The following is a 27,630-nucleotide window of genomic DNA, read 5'->3' as shown; positions in this document are numbered from 1 at the left end:
TAGGAAAGAAATGCTGAATGACTTTAGTGCTCTTTTAGTTATGCATTCATGACGCCAGCTATATTACAGATTCTGTGTCTGAGGAGGTCATAGTGATGAGATTGGATGGTTAGAAAATAGTGATCCTACTTTTGGCAGTAAGAGGGTGCATCCTTCAACAGTGTCTTGTTTAGAGACATTTCAATCGAAGAGCAAAAATACCTGCTGTGTGGTGCAGCCACAGTTTCTTCCTTTCCTGGTGTTTAGCTGAAGAAGTTGAGCGGACTCCAGGAATTGTGAAAACAGCAGACAGTCATTATTCTCTACTTCAATAAGTGTAAAGCACTTTAAACTGCCTTTATGTATGAAATTTACTGTATAAATAAACTTTCCTGCAGGTTTTGGCATCTAGCTCAACCAGAGGAAACAGGATGAGTGTTTATCACCAACAACTGTAGCAGCACTAGTAGATGATACAAGAGGTTCAATGGTTCCTCAAACCATATGCTTGTTGGCTCATGATCAGCAGCTGACCTCTGACCTCCCAGTTTAAGCACCAGGAATGAAAATGGTGAAGTGTAGTATCTCATCATTATTATTTTCCCTTCAGGTTTTCGCAGGACAAACAGCTACTCTCAGCGTCCAACGTTATCAGCTGAACATTCATGAACTCCTGTAGAGGTATGTGAGGTAAAAATATAAAAGTTTATCCTTAAATGTGCTGTAATACCAGCAGAGGGCAGCACTTCATAAAAACATGATACTGCTCACCGAAAGTGCAACAATAAAAATGAGATGTACTCATTTGATATGAAATACAGACACCAAAAGCTTCACACTTGGAACATGGCTTCAAAAAGTTTGTTGTTTGCTTCCTCACAGAGGATGTAAATGTATTCAGCTGGAATTCATGTGATAATGTGGATTGTCATGAGTTTTCAGTGGTGAAAAACTGAAACTATGAAAATAACCAAAGTTGTGACCTGTTTTTTCAAGCAGTAGATGATTTACATTTAACATGCACAAGTACAAAAGTCATACTGGTAAAGCGTCATGAGATGAGAACTGAATACATGTCCTTCCTATTTAAAATGTCTCTTATTTTCAGCAGGGGGGCATAATGGCAAAACTTAAAGAGGAGCTCCTTATATTTTTGGAAAAATTAAAAGAAGATGAGTTTGAAAAGTTCAAGTGGTACCTGGAGCAGGATGACATCCTGGAGGGCTCTAAAGGCATCCCAGTGGCTCAGCTGGAAAATGCAGCAAGGACACGTACAGTGGATCTACTGGTACAGAAATATCAGGATCCTGGAGCTCTGCAGGTAACCAACGAGATTTTAGAAAAGATCAGCAGGAATGATCTGGTGCAGCGTTCACAAAACTCCAGCTCTGGACCAAAAGGTAAGTCAGTGTCACATGCATTTCATAAATTATTACATGAGTCATGAGTTATAGTGTTCTATTAATGTGTTAACAAAAATATGTAGAAATAATGTTAGAGATTGATTTGTCGTTCTTTATGGTACCACCTTCATCAAAAAGTAGCAGGATAAAGAATGTTTCTTAAATGTCTCACAAGCTAAAATAAATTTGGTTAACTGGCTCACAACATGAAAACACAACAACTGTGTTCCTGTTTTTACCTGCCGCATCCTTGTTGCTGCTGCAACCAGTCATCTGTTAGTCTCACTCTCCATCTTACCCTTACTAGGAAGCAAGAGCCCAAGATACTTGAACTTTCTCACTGGGGACCCAGAAGAGATAATCAGATAAAGAACTTTTTACAGCCTCTAGAACTTATCTCAACCACTTCATACTTGGCTACAAATAAGATAAGATAAATCTTTATTGTCTCAGAGGGAAATTTGCCTTGGACACACACAGCTGCTGCTGTACAGCACCAAATAATTCAACATACTGTGATCAAAAGTTCTCAGGATAAAAACTAAAAATCAATAAATTCTTTGAATTCTGAGATCCTCAAAATAAGTACATCCCTTAAAAAAACATACATCACTTGTTTGTGTGTCCGTGTTGCTGGTGGAACTGTGTCACCAGACGTTTAGAAATCAAGCCAGTACTTGCAAATGTCATGGTTCAGTGAGACCAGCAGACCTGCGGTACCAGTCAAAAGTTTGGACACATTTTCTCATTCAAGTGAATATGAAGGTGGTCTGGGGTCTGAACACCAAGACCTTTACCTTCATCCACCATCTGACTGGCAATGCAACAAACCCCAGTGAGCCAGCATGGCAGCAACCCCATGTTGCTTTTTTGGGTAAAGTTTGACTGGGTCAGATCGGTGCTGGTGTGGCCTCCAGGTCCCTCTCAGGGCTTGCTCCAGAAGAGGGTCATGGCAGGCCCGGACTGGCAGCGGGACTCTTCCCGGTGGCCTGGCCTGCTAAACGGCCCGCCGCAGCCCGCGGAGAGAGAGAGGACATTTAGAGGATAAATGACTGAGCAGCAAGATGAACGGTGGAAAAAAGAGGAAGGGTGGAGCAGAGAGGGAAAGAGAAAAAAGAAAGGTGCTTGCAGGAGATGCAGCTAAATGCCGCCATGTAAGTCAGTAAATAAACGAGCTAGCTAGCTAACGTTAGCTAACATAGCTAATGTTAGCGATGCGTCATCATCGTCTCCTGACAATGTTAAAGCTGCCAAGAAACTGGATAATCAATAATAAAAGTGTTTGTTCCCTTAATTTCCTCAAACACATTGATGGCATAATTGGCATATCTAGTCTAGTTAATGTGGTGAATATTTGAAAATTAATGCATTTTGGTGAAAATCTCAGTCAGTGAGTTCATACTTTGAGCTCATAATTGAAAATTATTGAGACAACACAACGTCTTCTGTCACTATTCAAGCTACTGTAATTTGTTGAAAGTTAAAGATCTGTGTTATTTAATGTTTGTGTTGGTTAAAGGGCTATTTTAACCTTCGATGGTTAACTGTTAGTGTATATCAGTAAACTGAGGAGGGTATTGTGCTCTTGCTCTGGTCTTTGAATAGGTGGAGAGAGTTGTTAACTGTATTATATCGGTACATTAAAAGATCTGGTGTGTTGTGCTTTTGCTTTTTTCTTTTTGAAGGTGGAGAGAGTAGCACTGATGCCACAGCAGTACAGAAGCCCACTACTTCAGAGCAACCTGCAGGTACAAGACATTTTCTATTTTGTTGTATATTAGTCATTTATTTAGTTATTTATTATTTAATAACTATTGGTCGAAAGTTAGTCCTTGTGTTGTCTCCCTCCTTATTGATGTGCAGCTTTGGTTTTATTTGAGGTTCATAACAGTACATTATACTAAGCAGATGTTGGCTCATTAGTTTGTTATTCAAATGCACTAAAATTCACCAGAATGCAGGAAATCAAGTATTTGTAACTAAAATGTTCCTAGTTGGGGACCCTCAGACTCCCCGCTTAGAAAGTGGCCTGACTGGGGCTATATTTCGTGCTATATTTCCTGGCCTGAATGATTTTGCCAGTCCGGCCCTGGATCCTGGTTTTCCTTTTCCACACAAAGTTGTTCTGTCAGTTATCAGGAATGATCTGGTGAGGGAGTTGTCAAACATCGGCTCAGGAGCAGAAGGTCACAGGAAGATACAAACATGACATCACATCCAGACAGCAGATCTGTGAGGAGAAACAGCCTGTGTCTTTATATTTTTCATAATTTTAGATTCAGTCCAAACAGTAACAGACAGTTACACATTTTCTCAGTTCTTCAGGTTCTGTGCTTCAGCACATTAAATTTACAATAAAATAATTGACTCTACATTAAAGTCTCAGCTTTAATTTCAGTAGGTTTACATCAACATAGAAAGAACTGTGTGGGAGATTGAATACATAGTGGTTTTCCTTTTCCACACAAAGTTGCTCTGTCACTATAGAGCTTTTAACACGACATACAGGACTTCCTGGAGGCTGGTTTCACACTGTGTGGTTAATTTGGGGAGTCATCATTGGATTATTGAAAGATTGTCGATGCAACTGTTGAAAATGTGAATGAACTCTTGTCAGGTGGGCAGTGACGTAATTCTGACAGGTGGTCCTACAAAGTAATTGTTATTGGTTACTGTAATCGAGGTTGTGGATCAGAGAAACTTTGAGTTTCAACATGAATGAAAAGTGCAGAACAAATTAAATCTATTATTTAATTATTTTTATTATTTCCCCAGGTAGATTTCTCCTGGAGAATGTCAATTTCTCTGCCATGTAAATACATAACATGTACTTAACAAAATGCTGTAGATAGGGAAAGTGAAGCAGCTGAATGAAAGGAGAAATCATTACAGAGTGATTTATCCTTGTATTTAAAGTCCAACTAAAACTTAAACAAACACAAAGTGTCCTCTAGAAGTCTAAATAAGTCAGTTTCCACCACTTAACATTTTACTGTTTGTTGAATTCAGACACATTCATGCTGTGAGGAAAAGTTCTGACTCAGACACACAGAGCAAAACAGAACAAAAATTCAGGACTATCAAATGTCTTCTATCACTAATACTGATAAAATAAGAAAGTCATGCTTTGAGAATAACTTCAGTGTAGAGGAGAAATGTGATCACTGATTGGTTGCTTATGCACACAGATCTACAGTAACCAGGTTACTACTGTACATGTTAACACATTCCCTGATTACTCACATAAGCTGGTTTCTCTGAGTGTCTGGTTACATAAATGTATGTAAACACACTGATAGTTGTTCTAATCTATATTTTTCTTCCATTTCAGCAGATGGTCTGCAGCAGGTTTCAGATCTATATAAGAAAAGTCTAAAAAGGAAATGTCAACATGTGACTGAAGGAATTGATGAATCAGGAAGTAGAACCCTCCTCAACAAGATCTACACTGAGCTCTACATCACAGAGGGAAAGAGTGAAGAGGTTAATACCCAACATGAGGTGAGGCAGCTTGAAGCAGCTTCCAAGATGAAGATCCACCATGACACTCCAATCAAGTGCCACGACATCTTTAAACCCTTACCTGACCAACAGAAAGACATCAGAGTCGTTATGACGAGCGGTGTTGCTGGTGTTGGAAAAACCTTCTCAGTGCAGAAGTTCACTCTGGACTGGGCAGAGGGCTCGAAAAACCAAGACATCAGTCTGGTGATTCTGCTTTCATTCAGGGAGCTGAACTTGATCAAAGATGAGCAGTACAGTCTCCTCATGCTGATCCATGATTTCCATCCAACATTACAGAAGGTCACAGCAGAGAAGCTCGATGACTGTAAAGTTTTGTTCATCTTTGACGGCCTGGATGAAAGCAGACTTTCACTGGATTTCAAGTTCAACAACAGGAAGATCGTGTCTGATGTCACACAGAAGTCATCAGTCAACGTGCTGTTGACAAACCTCTTCAAGGGGAATCTGCTTCCCTCAGCTCTCGTCTGGATAACTTCCCGACCTGCAGCAGCCAATCAGATCCCTCTGACATGTGTTGACAGGGTAACAGAGGTACGAGGCTTCACTGACGTCCAGAAGGAGGAGTACTTCAGGAGGAGATTCAGTGATGAAGAGCTGTCCAGCAGAATCATCTCACACATCAAGACATCCAGCATTCTCCGTGTCATGTGTTACATCCCAGTCTTCTGCTGGATCACTGCTAGAGTTGTGGAGCACATGTTGATTACAGACCAGAGAGGAGAGCTGCCCAAGAACCTGACTGACCTGTACTCACACCTCCTGCTGGTTCAGACAAAGAGAAAGAAGGACAAGTATGATGAAGGACAGGAGACGAGTTCACAGGAGCTGACGGAGGCTGACAGTGAAGTTCTTCTGAAGCTGGGGAGGCTGGCGTTTGAACAACTGGAGAAAGGAAACATCATGTTCTACCAAAAAGACCTGGAGCAGTGTGGTCTTGATGTCACAGAGGCCTCGGTCTTATCAGGATTTTGTACAGAGATCTTCAAAAGAGAGAATGTGATCTTCCAGAAAAAAGTCTACTGCTTTGTTCATCTGAGCGTTCAGGAGTTTCTGTCTGCAGTCTACATGTACCACTGTTACACCAGCAGCAACACAGAGGTACTGAAGGACTTCCTGGGAAAAGACTACAGTATCTCATCCCTGGATAACTTCCTGATGGAAGCCATGGAGAAATCTCTCCAAAGTAAAAATGGCCACCTGGATCTGTTTGTACGTTTCCTTCATGGCCTCTCTCTGGAGTCCAACCAGAGTTTCTTAGGAGGCCTGCTGGGTCAGACAGAGAACAGTCCAGAAACCATCCAGAGAGTCATCAACAACCTGAAGGAGATAAAGACTTGGGATACCTCTCCTGACAGAAGCATCAACATCTTCCACTGTCTGATGGAGATGAACGACCTCTCAGTACATCAGGAGATCCAACAGTTCCTGAAGTCAGAGAACAGATCAGAGAAGGAACTCTCTGAGATCCACTGCTCAGCTCTGGCCTACATGCTGCAGATGTCAGAGGAGGTTCTGGATGAGTTGGACCTGCAGAAGTACAACACATCACCTTGGGGACGACAGAGACTGATCCCAGCTGTGAGGAACTGCAGAAAGGCTCTGTAAGTCCAGATGTGATTAACATTATGAATCAGTGCAGATTAGTAGTTTAGTTCTTCAAATATAAATAATATAAAATTCTTATTATTGTTAAAATAGTGCTCTACTTGTTCATAGCTGAAATAATATGTCAGTTATATTTAATCTCAGATGTTCTTGAGCTGTTTCAAATGTTGTGAGTGTAAATAATGTTGATTTTTAAGTTTATAGCTGTTAAGTTAATGAAAACAGTTATTCTATTTATTTCTAGTAATTATTGGATTTTACAGTCTTTTCTTCTATTTATCTTCCTTTGGGTGACGGAGGCGTCATTCAAACCTGGTAAAACAAATGAAGGACTTTAGAGGTTGTGGTTGAGGTTTTATTACAGAACATATATCAGTATTTTACAGTTATCAGTGAATGTAGTGAAGTTATTATTACATGAGAAGCTTCTGCAAATAATATATAATCAGACAGACACTGTTTTTACTGCTATGATTAAGAGTTTAAAATAAGATCTGTATCATTTTCCAAAGGTGATTTCTGAAGTCAGAGAGATTTGCTTTCATCATCATTTTTTTTCTTAATGGTTTCTGAGTCATTTCATAGTGAGCACGAGGGATCAGCAAATCACCAAACTGATTCAGTAATTAAGTGATATTACACGTGATGCTTACCGCATCACTGTCGTGTCAACAATGACGGTAAATCACACCCTCGAGGGTAATATTGCTATTATACAACATTTACCAACAAAATAAAAGATGTTAACAAAATGTATTTATATTGTGAGTCAGTTCGCTCTAAAAATAAAATAAACTTTTTTCTTGTGTTATATCCGTTTCTATGGAAATACATAGGAATATGACTAATACCTGGAAAACAATCACTCACGTCACTAGACTGCTATGTAATGAAACCTAGTTTACTACTCCAGCAAGTAGACTGACCCTTAGTAACCACCAAGCAACAGAGACGATTTCTAGTCCCTGTTGAGTCAGCCAGCCAACTTGAGCTAATGCTTTCTAGAGATCGCGACATTTCCCAAACTGAATAAATACGACATTTATAAACACAAAACTGCTTTGCTAGCTCAATCCTGTTGTAACTAAGATATCCGCTGCTACTATAAGCTAGTATCTCCGTGTCACCGACTCACCGGCACAGCTGATGGAGGATGCCGGAGTGGAAGCTGAGATAAACTCAACTGAAAGGAAAATGATTCAGTTTTACTGTTTATGGGGGAGCCGGTTAACGATAACGAGTGGAGAAGGGTTCGGGTTTTTCAGTGTGTGTGTGTGTGTGTGTGTAACTCGTTCCACAGTCTCAGAGTTCAATCCACTCGGTAAAGGGTCCGTTTTGTTTTCCCCACAACCCCTAATCAGTTCAGTTCAATCCAGTTTCACAAACATAAAAGGAGGAAAACTCAAAACTCCGCTCCGGGTTTTCACCGCAGATCCCCACAAAACAAAATAACCCAAAGACACTAGCAAAGCAAAACAGTACATAAACGGTCAACAGTTCTAATGAACGGCGGAGTGATATTTTTATTAATTCAACTTCAATATCACATACAGATAACATAAATGGAGTAATATAACAGAAATATAGAACAAACAAATATACAACGCCAGGGATTACAGATAAATATGCAATGAAAATGGTGCAGTAGAAAATAAAGATATAAAAAATAAATGCACACATTGCAATTATATTAGTTCATTAAATTTGGAGCACAAATTTATAGTCTTCACAGCTTTTCTATTGCATGAGGTAGACAATGTTTTAATGTAGGATTCTGTTTCTTCTTTAAATGAACAAAAAGAGGGTTTAACTTTTAACACCTTACATTAATGTATATAAAACTTGGCCAGCAATATGATAAGAGTGATGAGGCATTATTCATTTGAGCAAGTTGATGAAATTTACATCACACGGACCCTCACAGGCGCAGAAACTATAATTTCAGCTTCAGTGTGCTGTCATGCTGATTTGAGCACGTTCTAAATGTCTAGTTGACCAATCAGATTGCTTGGTCAGAACTACCTGTTGTATAATGTCAGTTATACAACAATATCTAAAGTTTGCTAACATTAACCTACATTAGCCTCCGTAAACTACTGGTCATACGAGACAAAACCCCTGAGTGTGTTGAACCGAGCAATGGTGCCTTTTATTTCTCATGAATTCAACTTTTTATTTTAAAAAGGGAAGTCATGTTACACAGTCTTGTTTTTAAGTCTTTCTTATATTCTGTTAGTCACAGAAAGAAAATCTCAGGTGTTTTCTCTCTTGTTGGTGTAGAGAAGAGTAGTAGCAGGAAATGCACAGAGGTCTGATGAATATATAAGAGCAGAATGATAGAATTCAGACTGTTTAAAGAGATCTTATACACATTAAAGGTCAATGTTATATTTTAATGCTGATACCCTGATAACGTCTTTCTGATGACATCATGATGAAAATAATTCAACCTTATTGGTTTGTTAATTGTGTTTTTGTGCTGAATCAGTTTTTCAGATTCTCAGAAAAGAATGTTGACAATTAAACATCATGCAGTCATCTGTCCTGCACATCTAAATATTGAATTACATTAATATTTGATATGTACAGGTCTAATATTATCAAGCCATTTGTTTCATTTGTGTTTGTCAACTGTCACTAAATTTTATGGATGTGAACCTGATAACAGCAGGTAGCAATGAGAGATGATCTTTCTCAACTGTAACTGTTCACTGAGCTGAACTGAGTAAAAATATCTGCAGTCAAATTAAAAATTAAAAATAGTGGACAGTAAAAATGTTTTTCTTATCAAGATGCCTCATGCTGACTTTGTGGAGACAGACATGGGATCAGATCACACAGACAGACTGAGCACATTATGGAAGCCTCAATGTAACTCCATTTTCTCTCCCTTCATCTGCAAGATTAAAGCAAAACAAAGATTAAAAGTCTGCAGGTATGAGAGAGAGTGATGAGAATTATTGTTTCATCCAAGCACAGTGAGATACGATTAGCTGAACTAGGAATGCTCTGGTAGCCTACTGGTTAAGATACATGTCATATAATCACAATATCAGTGGTTTGATTCAGGTGGCTGACCTTTGTTGCATGTCATTCCCTCTCTCTCTCTCTCTCCTCTTGTTTCCTGTTATCTCTCAACTGTCGCTTTACATTAAAGGAATAAAATGCCTTAGAAAAAAAAAATATATATTTTTAAAAAAGATGAGCTGAATCACTGATGTGAAAAGCAAATGTTAATCAAAATAGGGAATGTCAAACTGTCATCAAATGCAGGAAGCAAATATAAAGTGTCCTCTTTCATGATAACATATCTTGTAATATATGTGTCATTACAGACTTTCTGGCTGTGACCTCTCAGAGACTCACTGTGAAGTTGTGGCCTCAGCTCTGAAGTCCAACCCCTCCCATCTGAGAGAGCTTGACCTGAGTGGAAACCTCCTGAGGAGTGATCTGACTTACGGCCGGAGTGCAGATGATCCGACTGGTTCAAGATTGAAGCTTCTGTCTGCTGGACTGGAGAGTCCAAACTGTAGACTGGAGACTCTGAGGTCAGTTCACTGGCTGTAGCTTTGGCAGTTTTTTCTATATATTCAATTCAAATCCTTCACTGAAGTTCACATGTTTGGTTAATACATTTTCGGTATTTCCCTGAGCACAAATCTGTAGAATTTAAATTTAAAATCCACAGTCTTATTCTGTGTAAAAATGATTTGATGATTTGATTCATTTGAAAAATGAGTTTAAACTAATATGAGTCTTCAGCAGTCTGAGTTACACATATCAAGTAAGTATTTTTGTGTTTCTTCAGTGTTTCCTTGCTGAGCTACAGTGGAGGGACCATAACTCAAAGAGGGAATTTTGAACTAAATAGTCTGTAACTTTGAGTCAGATAAATCAAGTGGGAGTCTACCAAATTGTCAAAGCCTCATATCAGCTTCAGCTGAACTTATGAACTCATTTCCTACAGTGTAGCTGTGTTAGGAAGAGACCACTTCACAGTCAGTATGGACAGGAGGAATCATTACTGCCACCAATAACATGTTTTAATTACACAAACCTACTAAACTACCAAATACAGTAAGAAGGAGGTCATGTAATAAATAATGAACAGGTTTAGTTCAACATGTCTGATTTCATATTGATCCTCTAATTTCAGACTTGACTGAGTTCATCAGCATTTTATGAATCAATTTTATGAATGAACTCATGGAAGTCAACTCAATAAATATTATTATTATTATTATTATTATTATTATTATTATTATTATTATTATTATTATTATTATTATTATTATTGTCATTGTTATCACAATAAAGGGAGTTAATCTATGGAACAACCACAATGAAGAAATGAAAACATGTAGAACATTAAGTAAGTTTAAACAAATCTTTAAAAATAACATATTGAACAGATATAGAATGGATGAACAAAGAGGTGGTCTGGAATAATATGATTTGGTACAGAGTGTCTTTTTGACTTGTGTTGTTCTTGTTTGTTGTTATTGGTTCTATGCAAGTTATCTTTATTCTCTTGTGTTGTTTTGAATGTTTTTTGGCTTTGATTTTATTAATAAATTATAAAAAAGGGGTAGGACTAGAAAAGTTCCATTGAATGGTTATTATTTGTGTTGCTTACTGAAAGTTTGCTGTTATTTTTTATTTCTTTTGTTTTGCTGCCTATATATTTTATTTTGTTATTTTAACATGTTCAAACTAAAAAATAATCTAATCTAATGAATCAGTGTTGACATGAATATGTGTCTGAATGTTGTGGTGACATTTGGATGATGTCTGTAGAAGGCTGACATCATGATGATCCACAATAACACAAAGTTACTCTGCTCATTTTAGAGAAAAGCTGATTGATGAGGACATAGTAATGTTGAACTACACATTTAAAACCTGAAGACATCTGATTGGATTATAAATAGATTTTAATCTACATCATTTATTCTTTCTTCAGATTGTGGCTCTGCAGGTTGTCAGAGACCAGCTGTGCTTCTCTGGTCTCAGCTCTGAAGTCCAACCCCTCCCATCTGAGAGATCTTGATCTAAGAGGAAACGACCTGAAAGACTCAGGATTAAAACTACTGTGTGATTTTCTGGAGAGTCCAGACTGTATACTGGAGACTCTTAGGTCAGTTCACTGACTGTCTGTTACTATTGTTGATCTTAATGTTTAACAACTGAACCTAATTTATGTACATACATAACTTACATCCATGAAGTTCATTTTCTTTTTCCATATTTTCATTTTTTTACTGTACAAAGTTTAGTCTGTAGTTATAAAAGATGACTGATTCTTAAAGAAACTGTAGAAAATGTCCACTGTTAGTTGTTAAAGTAAATGAATGTTTATAACTTTTGGTAAAGAGTCACATCTGTATACAGAAGATCCTCTCAACTAATATCTGTTTTAAATTGATCAAGTTTACTTGCTGAAGGAGAAATATTTCTTTATTATATTGTTTAATGTTTTTTACACAATAATGTCTGATAATTGATATTGATCCTTCACAATAATCTATCTTTCTCTCACACACACACACACACACACACACTGATTATTGCAGGTGTTTAAAGTATTTTTTATGAATCAGTGTTGACATGAATATGTGTCTGAATGTTGTGGTGACATTTAGATGATGTCTGTAGAAGGCTGACATCATGATGATCCACAATAACACAATGACAAAGTTACTCTGCTCATTTTAGTGAAAAGCTCATTGATGAGGACATAGTAATGTTGAACTACACATTTAAAGCCTGAACACATCTGATTGGATTATAAATGGATTTTAATCTACATCATTTATTCTTTATTCAGATTGAGTTCCTGCAGGTTGTCAGAGACCAGTTGTGCTTCTCTGGTCTCAGCTCTGAAGTCCAACCCCTCCCATCTGAGAGATCTGGATCTGGGAGGAAACGACATGTGTGACGTGAAACAACTGTGTGATTTTCTGGAGAGTCCAGACTGTAGACTGGAGTCTCTGGGGTCAGACACCATTTTTTTACTTCTGTGCTGAGATTAATATGATGTGACAGTTGTGGTGACACTAAACTGCAGACATAAAGCTGATATTATGCTGATCCACACTGAGGATCTATTTTCTTCTTCAGTGATTTAGTCCTTTGACTGTCAGTCAATGTTGAGCTGCACATTTAAAACCTTCATATAACAAGAAAAATCTACACTGGATAATTCACTCTGAACCTCTGAAACTCTTGGGTTTTACATTAAATTTCACCTTCACTTTAGGGCTGGGCGATATGACTAAATCAATATCAGGATTATTTCAAACTTTTACCTCGATTATGATTAATGAACACTTATTTATTTTATATGCTTTTTTTTTACACACTGCCCTCATAGTTCTCTGACAAGGTCTGTACTGTAAACATGCTGAACTACTGGGATATTTTTTTCCAATGAAACATATTAACTTTGTTAACTTTGTGTTTTTTAATTAATTTTTGAAACACACACAGATAAACTATTTATGGTTATTTATTGAATATTTCAAACAGTTGAAATCAAAGCACACATCACTTGAAATGAAAATGTCTTGTGAAAAAGGTCACATTTTAGTTCTAAAGTAAAAAGCAAGTTCCCTAAAAAAAGTAGAAAATAATAACTTGCATCTCTTGCAAACAAAATAAATTATTTTAAATAACGCCATGTGTGAAAATGTTAATGCAGCACCGCTGATTAAGAGCAAGAGAAAAGCTTGGACAAGACACCTCCAGTGGATCAGCAGGCTGTATCTGAGGCATGTAACAATGTTTCCTCCCGAACTGAAAACCTGCTCGGATGGGGAGCTAGTGGCTGGCATGCGAAAGTACTTTTTTACCACCTTGCTTGTAGTGGGAAAGTGTACATGATTCTTTCTCCACCATTCCAGTGGATTTTCCTCACTATCCAGCATGAGAGACACCAAGTAGCTGCTCAGCTGTGCTTCTACTGTTTGCTGAAGTGACACAGTGGGTGCAGTTGAAGGGGTTGCCTCACTTCCTTTGAAAAAAACTTCCTAATGACCTCCTTGGTTTCTTTGCTTCTGATGAAGACGTAGACGGCTCTATGCTCTCTGGGGTACTTTCCCTGTGGACTGCAGCTGCTGACTCCATCATCTCTGTTCTGACTTCTTCCTGAATGGTGGGAACATGGTGTGCAGAAGTGTATGCTTCCAGTAGCTCTTCTGTGATGGGTTCTGAGAACTTCTCCTTAAGGTACTCAAGGATGCAGGTTTTGATTGTTTTAGTCAGCTCTATGTCATCTTCCTCCTCAGCCAGCACTCATGAACGGAGGATTTGTAGGACAGAGTTCACAAATGAAATGGTCACATACTCTTCTCCTGGGAGAGGGCTTTGTTGACAGCCTCTAAGACATCCAGGTCAGCCCACGATGGAACAAGTTGCCTTGATTTCTCATCATCAGCGAGGACCTGTGTGATGGCTTTCTTTTGCTCAAAGATCCTTGCAGTCATCATTTTCATTGATCCCCATCTGGTGCCACATGCAGTTTTCAACTTGTGTTGTGGCAGGTTCAGCTCTTGTTTTGCCTTCACAAGCGCCTTCCTCTTTTTCCAACTATAGGAAAAAGCACTGACAATCTTTTTGCAAACCCTCATTTCCCGCCGCACACGTTGATCTTCCGTTGCATTTTCTGAAATACACACATATGAAAAGATGAATTATTATTTTATTGAGGGTTTGACTTATACCTAAAGACTTTACAAACTGTAAAACGTAAGTAAAATAATAGATGAGGAGAAATCTCTTAATTCAAAGCTACTTAATTAATAATAGATTAATAACAGACTTCTAGAGTAATTTTTATTTCTACTTTAATGATGAGCGTTGTTTTACATTGTAATGTGAAGTTAACATTGTAATATGAAGCACATTGTAACATTAAGAAAAGTGCTATATGAATAGTTAATTATTATTGTCACAGTATTTATTTAAAGTGAACTAAAAGATAGCTCTAGCTCAACTGAAGCATAGTGTCTCATCAGCTGATGTGCTACCTATCGATTGCCAGGTGCAACCTGTGTCCAAAACATTGCTCCCGTGTCCGTCCATTGAGCTGTGTAGCTTTGATGACATTAGTGCTGTTGTCTGTTGTAATGGTCATGAGGTTCTCTTCCATGAGGTCCCATGCAGACAGCATATTTCTCAGGCCCTGTGCAATCATTTCTGATGTGTCATCATCTGGAAAATATGCCGTCTTCAGGCATCTGTTGTGCAGGTTCCATTCATTGTCAATGTAGTGTGACGTAAGGCTCAAGTATGGCTCCATCCTTGTACTTGACCAGAGATCAGACGTTCCTACAAAGTACTAAACAGATTTGAGTTCAGCAGCTACCTTCTCACGACATGTTTTGTACATGTTGGGCACCGCTGTTTGGGAAAAACATTTTTGCGATGGCACAGCATATCTTTTGTCGAGGGTTTTAACAAGATGTTTAAACCCACTATGTTCCACCGTAGCTATGGGATCCATATCTTTCATGATGTAATATGCAATAGCATCTGTTATTTCTTTCCATCGTCTTGAATCCTTTGCATAATGCGCGGCATTTCTAAATGCTTGTGTTAGCGCCAGCTGCTTTGTGGAAGCACTTTAGCGTTCGTCAGTTTCTCTCTTTTTTTGAGCCATGAACTCTTCATATTTGGTAATGTGATTGTGTTCCAAGTGATTAAACAGATTGGTGGTGTTACCTTTGGTCACTGAAATTGTTTTTCCAAAGTGTTTACATTTGAATTATTTTTGCTCTGTGTCGTCTTCACTGAAGCTGAAATGTGTCCAAACCACAGACACGGTATTCTTTTTAGTTATAAGCTGCTCAGGTTGAGGCCTATTTGTTGGCTCAGTGTTAGTGCTTGTGTCATCCATGGTGCCAGCTTGCTTTGAGTGAACTCGCACTATCGTTAGTTGGACGGGGCGGAGGCACATGACTGAACACAACATAGTATTGTTTTAAAGGGACAGTTCATGAACGCACGCATTGGGGAAATTATTAACCGACTTAACCAACATGAGAAAGATTAAGTCAGTGAGAGGGTCTTAATGTCGGTCTTGATACATTTTCGGTTAATTGCCCAGCCCTACTTCACTTTAAATTTTGTTCTTTAAATTTAAACCAAAAACCTCAATCAGACAGCAACACATATAATATCCAGTATTTACTTGTTCCAACACTATTATGAAGCTGTGCAGTGTTTATATTAACAGAAATATTTAAACACAAGATGCTGTGATTTTTTTCATGGCGACATCATTCCATTAAATGTAAATAATGTCGATAAGTTGAACATCATTTTCCTCCTATTTTCCCAACATCCATCCTGACATATTTGATATCATTATAAATGTTGGGATCTTGAGTAGAATCTGAAATATTCATGTGGATTTTTAACTTGTGTTTGGCTGCACAACATGAGTTTGTATAGATGGAGTCACTGGTGGAGCTGCAGAGTTTAAGAGGTGAAGTCACTACGTCTTTATTGAAGTAGCAGCATGTTGTCATTAATATTAATGAGAGCTCTTTTTCACTGTTTGTATTTGACAGTCTTTAACCTGCATCCTGTTGGGTTCAGCTGTTTGGAGTTTCCATTTTCTAAACTTCTACATTCTAAACCTTCTACAGCTCTGAACAGATTATGAAACTTTGCATGATTTCAAACATGAACTTTGTTTTCTAAAGTGAAATCATTTATTCTTTATTCAGATTGAGTGGCTGCAGTTTGTCAGAGATCAGCTGTGCTTCTCTGGTCTCAGCTCTGAAGTCCAACCCCTCATCCCATCTGAGATATCTTGATCTAAGAGGAAATAACCTGAAGGACTCAGACATGAAACAGCTGTCTGATCTTAAGGAGAGTCCAGACTGTAGACTGGAGACTCTGAGGTCAGTTCACTGACTGTAGAAACTGTAGAAAATATCCACTATTAGTTGTTAAAGTAAATGAATGTTTATAATTTTTGGTAAAGAGTCACATCTGTATACAGAAAATCCTCTCAGCTAATATCTGTTTTAAATGTATCAAGTTTACTTGCTGAAGGAGAAATATTTCTTTATTAGATTATTTAATGTGTTTAATGAATAATGTCTGATCAGTGATATTTTTTTAGAAAACACACACACACACACACAGGGACACAGAGAGATCAATGCAAGTGTTTAAAGTATTTTTTATAAATCAGTGTTGACATGAATATGTGTCTGAATGTTGTGGTGACATTTGGATGATATCTGTAGAGGGCTGACATCACAGCCAGCAGGACAGGGAGGCACTGGGGGGCAATGTCTGTCCAATTGGGATTTTGTGTCCCACCCAAATTTCAGATTCATGGAAACTTCCTGTCTTACTGTACGTGACTGGAGTTAGGCTACATCACGCACGCACTGTCACAACGCAGTTTCATGTAGCTAACAGCTAGATGAAAGTTGGAAACTGTGGCTGAGCAGTTATGTTTGAGCCACTTTTTAACAAAACCTCGTCCAGAGGATGAAGCATGTTGGGACCAGGCCGTGCCTTAAAGTGAAGTCGCAGCAGGATGGTTGTGAGACATTTGTTGGCTCTAAAGTAGGGCTGCTCGATTATGGCAAATATCATACTCACGATTATTTTGGTCAATATTGAGATCACAAGTATTTAACACAATTGCATTTTGACTCATGGAACAGAAACGCTTCCATTTTATTAAATGTAGCAGTCGACACTGACTCTGAGTGTCTCACGGAGACCCCATGTTTTTTTTTTTATTTCTGTTGCATTTAGTGAAGCGTAATCTGCACAGACAGCTGTTTAAATCACAGAAATATGCGGCTGTATATGTGTTTTAGGCATGCACGATATTGGATTTTTTGCCGATATCCAATATTTTCCATCTCATTTTTGCCGATGCCGATATATGTGCACATTTTATCCACCTGGCTGAGGAGACTATTACACCTGCAATCATAGATTGTACTAATGATCAAGAAAGACAATATATGAAGGAAGAACTTATGAAGACTGGAGTTCAGGAGCTCTGCATTAAAACACATGAACCTGCCAAGTGGGTGGAGCAGTAGTTTTCTTTGAGTTTATTAGACAGACAGGAGTAATGTGCAGGATTTAATCTTTGGTCCACAGTCCGAAGCAGACGGTGGCGGTAATGCAACTCATACGCTGGTTGCCAATAGCTGTTATAAACCAAAACAAGAAGAAGAAAAAGAAAACGTTTTTTCCAACAGAGTGGTACATCCTGTCAGCCGAGCTGTTTCCTATCTCTGCAGCCGAACACAGCAGCTCCTCTGCGGACTGTTTCATCCTGACGGTCCCGGTGTTTCCTCCGCAGGCTCCACTTCACTCAGCTGCCCGACAGACCCGCTGCTTCTTCCCACTTTAACCTGAATAACAAACCGGGGCTCGGTGCTCCGGTTGGATCCAGACGGAGAGCCGGGGCTAGCTGGGAGGCTAGCGGAGCGTTAGCCGCAGCATGACCGTAGGGAAGCACAGCCAGCTAGCCTCCGCTAGCCTCCCAGCTAACGTTACCTCCGGTTTCACTACAGGCAGATTCACTCGCTACAGTGGGCGAGGAAATAAAACCAATGAATCAATAAGTACAAACACTGTTGATTTCTTTCCGTGGAGCCGACATGCAAACTATTTAGGTTCAGTAAATCCCAGCTGTCAGTCAGCCTGGTGAAGGCAGGTTAGTCTGTGGACAGAGACGCTCAACGCCTGTCGGAGGCGTTTAAGGAGGAGCGAAAACGCACCGCTGTAAAGGAAAGAGGTTTGCTGGATTTATAACACAAGACAAAACGAGATTATCACTGCGAAATGACAATAATAAACAATAATCGTTTTATCTCCATTATCTTGTTTTCATAATCGTTGGAAGCCAAAAAAATAAAATTCGATTAATCGAACATTCCTACTCTAAAGGACCCTTCAGTCACCAAATACGGTGTAACAACAGATCCAGATGCGCATCAGATCATTTATGATGACTGGACACCTGAACAACTTGACGTTTAAACTTATACAAATGTTGTTTAAATAGTTTGCTTATACTAATCAAGTACAGTGTTCATTTTGGGTCTTTTCATACATGAAAATATATGGAAGAAAATTTAAAACTACAGTAATTCTATTTTTTTTATTTTACTCCTATGAAACATGTTTGATATGTTCCTGGCGGCTGCGGCACCATTACTGCCTCGTGGTAACCCGTCTGCTTCCAGCTGGTGACCTGAGGCTGCTGCTGCCTGCACATTGAAATCATGACATGAAAAAGAAAATCATTTTCTCTCAATGAAAAACGTTGTTTCCTTGAAGCTCATGACAAACTGCCAAAAACCAGCCAACGAGATGCAGCAGCGACACAACAACCAGCGTTTAAACAGCTGTACTGTATTTTGAAACAGTCAGTAAAATTCATTAAATAGAGAAGCTGCTCGTTTCAGTACTTTATATTCATGTAATAAATATACAAATGTCAATTAGATGGTATTCTGCATGAGAAATAAAGAAAAGATGTTTAAAAATCAGTTATAATAATCATCTATTGATAGTGATCAATTTGATCCAGACAGATGTGATCAATATAAACAGTTTCCACTTTATTGTGTTATTTCTTCTTTTATGTATAGAAAGCCATTCATCTGACTCATTTACATTAAACTACCAAAAAAAGGAAAAATAACATCTGATCTATGAGCATGTGAAAAGGAGTGCCCACCCGTGACGACCTTGTGCCCCCCTGCTGATAATTGTCTGGCGCCGCTCTGGCTGATATTATGATGATCCACAATAACACAATGACAAAGTTACTCTGCTCATTTTAGTGAAAAGCTCATTGATGAGGACATAGTAATGTTGAACTACACATTTAAAACCTGAACACATCTGATTGGATTATAAATGTATTTTAATCTACATCATTTATTCTTTATTCAGATTGACTGACTGCAGTTTGTCAGAGACCAGCTGTGCTTCTCTGGTCTCAGCTCTGAAGTCCTACCCCTCCCACCTGAGAGAGCTGAATCTGAGAAAAGGAAAGCTTCAGGAATCAGACGTGAAGCTACTGTGTGATTTTCTGGAGAGTCCAGACTGTAGACTGGAGACTCTGAGGTCAGTTCACTGACTGTCTGTTACTATTGTTGATCTTAATGTTTAACAACTGAACCTAATTTATGTACATACATAACTTACATCCATGAAGTTCATTTTCTTTTTTCCATATTTGCATTTTTTTTACTGTACAAAGTTTAGTCTGTAGTTATAAAAGATGACTGATTCTTAAAGAAACTGTAGAAAATGTCCACTGTTAGTTGTTAAAGTAAATGAATGTTTATAACTTTTGGTAAAGAGTCACATCTCTATACAGAAGATCCTCTCAACTAATATCTGTTTTAAATTGATCAAGTTTACTTGCTGAAGGAGAAATATTTCTTTATTATATTATTTAATGTTTTTTAAACAATAATGTCTGATAATTGATATTGATCCTTCACAATAATCTCTCTCTCTCACACACACACACACACACACACACACACACTCTGATCTAAATGCAGGTGTTTAAAGTATTTTTTATGAATCAGTGTTGACATGAATATGTGTCTGAATGTTGTGGTGACATTTGGATGATGTCTGTAGAAGGCTGACATCATGATGATCCACAATAACACAATGACAAAGTTACTCTGCTCATTTTAGTGAAAAGCTCATTGATGAGGACATAGTAATGTTGAACTACACATTTAAAACCTGAACACATCTGATTGGATTATAAATGTATTTTAATCTACATCATTTATTCTTTATTCAGATTGTTTGGCTGCAGGTTGTCAGAGATCAGCTGTGCTTCTCTGGTCTCAGCTCTGAAGTCCAACCCCTCCCATCTGAGATATCTGGATCTGTCTGGAAACTACTTGTGTGACGTGAAGCAGCTGTGTGATTTTCTGGAGAATCCACACTGTAGACTGGAGACTCTGGAGTAAGACACCATTTTTTACTTCTGTGCTGAGATTAATATGATGTGACAGTTGTGGTGACACTAAACTGTAGACATAAAGCTGATATTATGCTGATCCACACTGAGGATCTATTTTCTTCTTCAGTGGTTTAGTCCATTGACTGTCAGAACAATGTTGAGCTGCACATTTAAAACCTTCATAGAACAAGAAAAATCTACACTGGATAATTCACTCTGAACCTCTGAAACTCTGCTTTTATCTTTTCTATTTGACAGTTTTTAACCTGCATCCTGTTGGGTTCAGCTGTTTGGAGTTTCCATCTTCTAAACTTTAGGACAAAAAAATAGATTTTCAGATTAATTGCGATTCTTATTTGAATGATCAATAATTGATTATTGAAATCCAGAGATGGATCTTTGCATTTGCGTCTTTACTCAGTAAACATGTACATGTGCTCTGTGTTGTGTGTGTGTGCAGTGGTTACTTGTTGTAAATGGTTCAGTTAGAACAGCATGATGTGTAAAATGTCCACTTTGTTTAAATCGAGTTATTACAATGTGCACAAAAATCTTATTTGAAGTGTAAAAGTAACGTAGATGCTAGCTGCTATATTAGCTGCCTTGAGTCACCACAGTCCCGTAAACCGTGACGTGAATAGTTTCAGTCTGTGGACCCGCCACAGTTTACAGGACTGTGGTGACTCAGGATGGTCAGCTGACTCTGGCTGTCTCGTAGGGGATCTAGAGATCACATCTACAAGAGGAACAGACTGAAAAAAGACTCCACACACTGATCTGAGCTCTGGGTTTGTGTTTGTTAACGAGATATTATCTCTGACTACGAGATGTGAAAGCGTGGAAGTGGACTGAACAGTGTGCAGATTCTACTGTATTCAGTCTGTCTCTACCTGCCGGGGAGCTAACGCCAGCCAGCAGCTGTCTGCAGGTATCAGACTGATGTCAACACAAATACAAACAGTGCAGATGAACTAATGAGCAGACTTTCAGTTTCTGCTGTCTGTGCTCAAAGTGATAAAGTTGAAACAGCAGGTACTGACAGTCCATGTGTTGCACTATGGGATAGCATTTATGTGTTTTAAATGTACATAATGATGAAGCTCTTGCAAGTGATGCAGGTCTTTTATTATTCTTGCTCAACTATTTTGCACATGTAGACCTAAAACATATAAATGTGTCGTGTTTTAGTCTTTCAACATTTTTACTTGTGTTTGGCTGAACAACATGAGTTTGTATAGACGGTAGGGCTGCACGATTATGGCAAAAATCATAATCACGATTATTTAACACAATTACTTTTTGACTCTCATTTTTGCCAATGCTGATATATATGCACATATTTTTTTCCACCTGGCTGAGGAGACTATTACACCTGCAATCATAGATTGTACTAATGATCAAGAAAGACAATATATGAAGGAAGAACTTATGAAGACTGGAGTTCAGGAGCTCAGCATTAAAACACATGAACCTGCCAAGTGTGAGGAGCAGTAGTTTTCTTTGAGTTTATCAGACAGACAGGAGTAATGTGCAGGATTTAATCTTTGGTCCACAGTCCGAAGCAGAAGGTGGCGGTAATGCACCTCATACGCTGGTTGCCAATAGCTGTTATAAACCAAAACAAGAAGAAGAAGAAAAGAAAAAGTTTTTTCCAACAGAGTGGTACATCTGTCAGCTGAGGTGTTTCCTATCTCTGCAGCCGAACACAGCAGCTCCTCTGCGGACTGTTTCATCCTGACGGTCCCGGTGTTTCCTCCGCAGGCTCCACTTCACTCAGCTGCCCGACAGACCCGCTGCTTCTTCCCACTTTAACCTGAATAACAAACCGGGGCTCGGTGCTCCGGTTGGATCCAGACGGAGAGCCGGGGCTAGCTGGGAGGCTAGCGGAGCGTTAGCCGCAGCATGACCGGAGGGAAGCACAGCCAGCTAGTCTCCGCTAGCCTCCCAGCTAACGTTACCTCCGGTTTCACTACAGGCAGATTCACTCGCTACAGTGGGCGAGGAAATAAAACCAATGAATCAATAAGTACAAACACTGTTGATTTCTTCCCGTGGAGCCGACATGCAAACTATTTAGGTTCAGTAAATCCCAGCTGTCAGTCAGCCTGGTGAAGGCAGGTTAGTCTGGGGACAGAGACGCTCAACGCCTGTCGGAGGCGTTTAAGGAGGAGCGAAAGCGCACCGCTGTAAAGGAAAGGTTTGCTGGATTTGTAACACAAGACGAAACGAGAGCATCACTGCGAAATGACAATAATAAACAATAATCGTTTTATCTCCATTATCTTGTTTTCATAATCGTTGGAAGCCAAACTCGTAATCGGAAGTTAAATTTGATTAATCACACAGCCCTAGATCAAGTTTATTTGTTGAAGGAGAAATATTTCTTTATTGTATTATTTAATGTTTTTTACAAATAACGTCTGATCATTGATATTGATCCTTCACAATAATCTCTCTCTCTCTCTCTCTCTCACTCACACACACACACACACACACACACACTGATCTAAATGCAGGTGTTTAAAGTATTTTTTATGAATCAGTGTTGACATGAATATGTGTCTGAATGTTGTGGTGACATTTGGATGATGTCTGTAGAAGGCTGACATCATGATGATCCACAATAACAATGACAAAGTTACTCTGCTCATTTTAGTGAAAAGTTCATTGATGAGGACATAGTAATGTTGAACTACACATTTAAAACCTGAACACATCTGATTGGATTATAAATGGATTTTAATCTACATCATTTATTCTTTATTCAGATTGAGGGTCTGCAGGTCGTCAGAGATCAGTTGTGCTTCTCTGGTCTCAGCTCTGAAGTCCAACCCCTCCCATCTGAGATATCTGGATCTGTCTGGAAACGACGTGTGTGACGTGAAGCAGCTGTGTGATTTTCTGGAGAGTCCACACTGTAGACTGGAGACTCTGGGGTCAGACACCATTTTTTACTTCTGTGCTTAGATTAATATGATGTGACAGTTGTGGTGACACTAAACTGCAGACATAAAGCTGATATTATGCTGATCCACACTGAGGATCTATTTTCTTCTTCAGTGGTTTAGTCCATTGACTGTCAGAACAATGTTGAGCTGCACATTTAAAACCTTCATATAACAAGAAAAATCTACATTGGATAATTCACTCTGAACCTCTGAAACTCTGTTTTTATCTTTTCTATTTGACAGTTTTTAACCTGCATCCTGTTGGGTTCAGCTGTTTGGAGTTTCCATCTTCTAAACTTTAGGACAAAAAAATAGATTTTCAGATTAATTGCGATTCTTATTTGAATGATCAATAATTGATTATTGAAATCCAGAGATGGATCTTTGCATTTGTGTCTTTACTCAGTAAACATGTACATGTGCTCTGTGTTGTGTGTGTGCAGTGGTTACTTGTTGTAAATGGTTCAGTTAGAGCAGCATGATGTGTAAAATGTCCACTTTGTTTAAATCGAGTTATTACAACGTGCACAAAAATCTTATTTGAAGTGTAAAAGTAACGTAGATGCTAGCTGCTATATTAGCTGCCTTGAGTCACCACAGTCCCGTAAACCGTGACGTGAATAGTTTCAGTCTGTGGACCCGCCGCAGTTTACGGGACTGTGGTGACTCAGGATGGTCAGCTGACTCTGGCTGTCTCGTAGGGGATCTAGAGATCACATCTACAACTTTCTAAACTTCTACATTCTAAATCTTCTTCAGCTCTGAACAGATTATGAAACATTGAATGATTTCAAGCATGAACTTTGTTTTCTAAAGTGACGTCATTTATTCTTTATTCAGAATGATTGAATGCAGTTTGTCAGAGACCAGCTGTGCTTCTCTGGTCTCAGCTCTGAAGTCATCCCATCTGAGTCATGTGCATCTAGGACGAGATTGCGTGGGGTACGTGAGGCAGCTGCCTCATCTTGAGGAGGGTCCAGTCTTCAGACTGGGGACTCTGGAGTGAGTAGAGAGTTGGAGTCAGTCTGTGCTGGTTTCAGCAGTCTTGTATTAAACACAGTTAGTATCAAAGCAAAGATCCAGTATTTCCAGGTGAACCTTCAACCTTCTCAGTGGCTGCTTTCCCCAGTGAAGCTGTGAGAGGAGAATGGTGACAGGCCTCAGGATTGGACAGAAAGACAGAGAGAGAGAGAACAGTCAGCCAATCAGATCAGCCAGAAGCTTGTTGTGATCATGTGTTTGAGTTGATGTGAAGACGACTGTTGTTGTTGTGTTCATGTCTGCAGGAAATAAAGCTGGATTACAGCTGACAGTCTTACAAGATGTATAGAGACAGTGGTCCTCATCATCAAACTGTCCTACCATCAAATCTGATCTGAAAGTGTTTGTTCTCTCATTTCAACACTAAAGAATTGATTAGTTCATCTTTGTCAGAGCTCTAAGATCAGTCTGACTGCAGCCTGCAAATCACTGGCTCTGATTTCACACAAGCATCATTACGTTTAGTAACCATGTGGTCTTTATACAGACCAGAACCTCTGCTGAAGTCCAGGAATCACAGCAGCTGTTTAGCTGAGAGCTCTGACTGATTGTCATGTGATGATTTAACAGCAGGAAAGATCTTCAATCCCACAGAGACTCTGTAACTTTCAACTTTTCTAACAGTTGACATGTATCAACAGTAAATCCATCAGTAAACTGATGAGTGAATGTCTCTGTTTCTGCAGTAATGATGTGTTCATGACTCTCAGCACTTTATTTCCTCTGTGTACTTGAGTGAAATCTGCAGAGTAAACAGACTTGATAGCAAAAGTCTGTGCAGGTGTGTGAGCTTGGAGCTCAGTGTGTTCACTCCAACACGTTAACATGAGAGCTGAAAGGAAGCAGGCTACACTGCACAGCTGTTCCACTTCTGGTCTGAACAGGACTGAAGTCCCTGCTGCTCTTTATACTGGATGTGCTGCATCACTGACTGACAGCTGATGAAGTGAGTCTCACTAAACACTGATTTATGACCTCTGTTGTTTCTTCTTCTCTCATCAGACGGGAGGACGTTTGGGTTTGGCGAGATCTCTCTTGAGTCAGAATCAGACTCAAGAGTGTGAGTGAACATCCAGGAGTGTGTGTTGAGAGAGGATCAGCTGGATTCTGATGATCCATCTGGACCGGAGTCTGGATCTGGATTTTGTCATCTTCACTTAAGTCTCTTAACTGACTACAAACTGAACAGTTATCTCTGGATTTGGTTGAATCAGCACTTTACAGATGTGTTATACATGAGCTGTTTGATGCAGAAAAGATTAATAAACAGGTGTTTATAAGTCAGACTCTGACCCTGGGCCCATATTTATCAAGCGTCTCAGAATCACACTGAGAGTTAACGAGGACTAAAACTAATTAATGAAGCAGAAGAGAATTTACTGTGACTGTCAGCAGGAGAAGGATTACTTCTGGGAGAGAGTGAGACGTGGCTGTTTTACCACAGTCAGAGCAGCAAATTAGAAATAATGATGACGTGTTGTAGTTTTCTCACAGTCTCAGCTGGAAATATGAAACAGTGGTAATTTGGTATATTATGTGTATAAGCAGGTAACCAGGCAGGTAACTTACCAAGGTTATGGAACAAAACTATGATGCCAAAATTCATTATAAGATGATATTTACAAAGTGTAAAGAAAGCCTGAGAGATAAATGTAGCCTATATGTTAATGAAGATAACAGGTAATTAGACTCAGCTGTGTGAAATGATCTTGGTTCAGCCACATGGTTTCACAGCCTGTAATAGTGCTGCATCTTGCACATATTGCACAGACACATGTTGCAAACTGTCTCCATGAAGAACATCTTCTCTTCCACTGTCCAATTCCTCTTTCAACTACACCTCAAGTTAACTTGTGTTCTCTACATGAAGGTAAATACAGCGTAACAATAGAAACATATATTGTTCAGGTGCATCCTCCTCTCTCAAATATCAGGCTGTAGCTCTGCTGTTATTTGAAGGAGCCTCAATAAAAAATAAGCCTATAAAATATTTGAGCTGTTGTAATGAAGTTGAGATATCCTTCATTATGCAGCTGACATGATTGTGTGTAATCAAAGTTTTAGTGGGCTGTAACTGAGGACCCTCATCATGCTCATTATCTTTACGACGAGCATTAAGCCAGATCAAAGTTTGATTCATGACTTCCATCATTGTGGCTTCTGACAGAATCGTCACTGTTGCACAGCTGCATTTTCTCCGTTACCATAAAGTGTAACATTGTGAGGACGTTCTGTATTTATTTAAATGATGTTGTGTAGAAACATCATGTGTTCTCCTCTGCATCCCACACAAAGTCAGTCTCACTAATGATTCTGTTTTAGTCCAAACAATCTTTTAATAAGCTCAGTGTCATCAAGCGTTCTCAAAACATCTCTCCTCTCAGGGAATATCTCTGCCTGAACTCCATCTCCTGCAGCTCCGAAATACGAATCATTTACCAAGTTTGGAAAGTTGATAAAAGGCTTTTTCTCCTAAAAGTAGAAGCAGAGATGCGTCACTCTGATCATTTTTGGCCAGTTAGGAGTGATTTCCTGCTCTGAGACGCTTGATAAATACGGGCCCAGATGTGACAGATGTGACAGATTGGATGTCCACAAATTTCATTCAGTTCAATTCAGAAAGAATTTATCATTGGTCCAGAAAACCTGCTTGCAGGTCAAATCATATCTTGGTTCTGTGGTGAAAAACTTTGTATTTTTTGATTCCAGTCTAAGTTTTGATGATCATATCAGCAGCTGGTCCAGTCCTGTTTTCACCATTAAAACATATTCAAATAATATCTATAAAACCAGCACAGAACACTGCTGCTGTCAGACTTTGAACTAAAAGCAGGAAAAGAGATCATATTACTCCATTTCTATCATCACTTAAAAGATCATCATGTTAGTACTGATATTGGGAAACTGGCTTTTAAATACTTTCCTCCACACAACTGGAACAATCTGCAGAAGCTTGTAAAATTAGACGAGTTAATCTCTTTCAATCAATTTAAATTGAAAGCAGCTGTTGTATAATCTGTTGATACTGTTATTTTTGTGGCTTTAATTGTTTTTATATGTACTTTTATGGTTTCTGTTGTTCTTATATATGATTTGTTGCTGATGTTTACTGTAACTTTCATGAGCTTTTATATGTAGTGTA

General features: G+C 38.8%; 1 protein-coding gene and 1 long non-coding RNA gene across 2 annotated transcripts in view; one reads left to right on the top strand and one right to left on the bottom strand.

Annotated features, from left to right (window-relative positions):
* Positions 1-27,630, top strand: part of LOC137175613 (uncharacterized) — a 249,120-nt gene that overhangs the window by 25,319 nt on the left and 196,171 nt on the right. Inside the window, exons 4-14 of the mRNA XM_067581398.1 lie at positions 590-660; positions 1,088-1,379; positions 3,068-3,130; positions 4,714-6,508; positions 9,848-10,060; positions 11,476-11,649; positions 12,340-12,507; positions 16,244-16,420; positions 19,461-19,634; positions 20,335-20,502; positions 23,268-23,435. Coding sequence (XP_067437499.1) covers positions 1,100-1,379; positions 3,068-3,130; positions 4,714-6,508; positions 9,848-10,060; positions 11,476-11,649; positions 12,340-12,507; positions 16,244-16,420; positions 19,461-19,634; positions 20,335-20,502; positions 23,268-23,435 — 3,380 coding nt within the window. The 5' untranslated portion in view covers positions 590-660; positions 1,088-1,099. The remainder of the gene's footprint in view (positions 1-589; positions 661-1,087; positions 1,380-3,067; positions 3,131-4,713; positions 6,509-9,847; positions 10,061-11,475; positions 11,650-12,339; positions 12,508-16,243; positions 16,421-19,460; positions 19,635-20,334; positions 20,503-23,267; positions 23,436-27,630) is intronic.
* On the bottom strand, positions 495-1,910 carry LOC137175616 (uncharacterized). The gene is made up of 3 exons (XR_010925662.1): positions 1,622-1,910; positions 1,178-1,294; positions 495-652 (listed from the first exon to the last, which is right to left on the bottom strand). It is a non-coding gene; the product is annotated as an uncharacterized lncRNA (long non-coding RNA).

This window comes from Thunnus thynnus, chromosome 23 (assembly GCF_963924715.1).
Source record: "Thunnus thynnus chromosome 23, fThuThy2.1, whole genome shotgun sequence".
NCBI lineage: Eukaryota > Metazoa > Chordata > Actinopteri > Scombriformes > Scombridae > Thunnus > Thunnus thynnus.
Note: the sequence above shows the minus strand (reverse complement) of the source record. Positions and strands in the feature narration are given on the sequence as shown.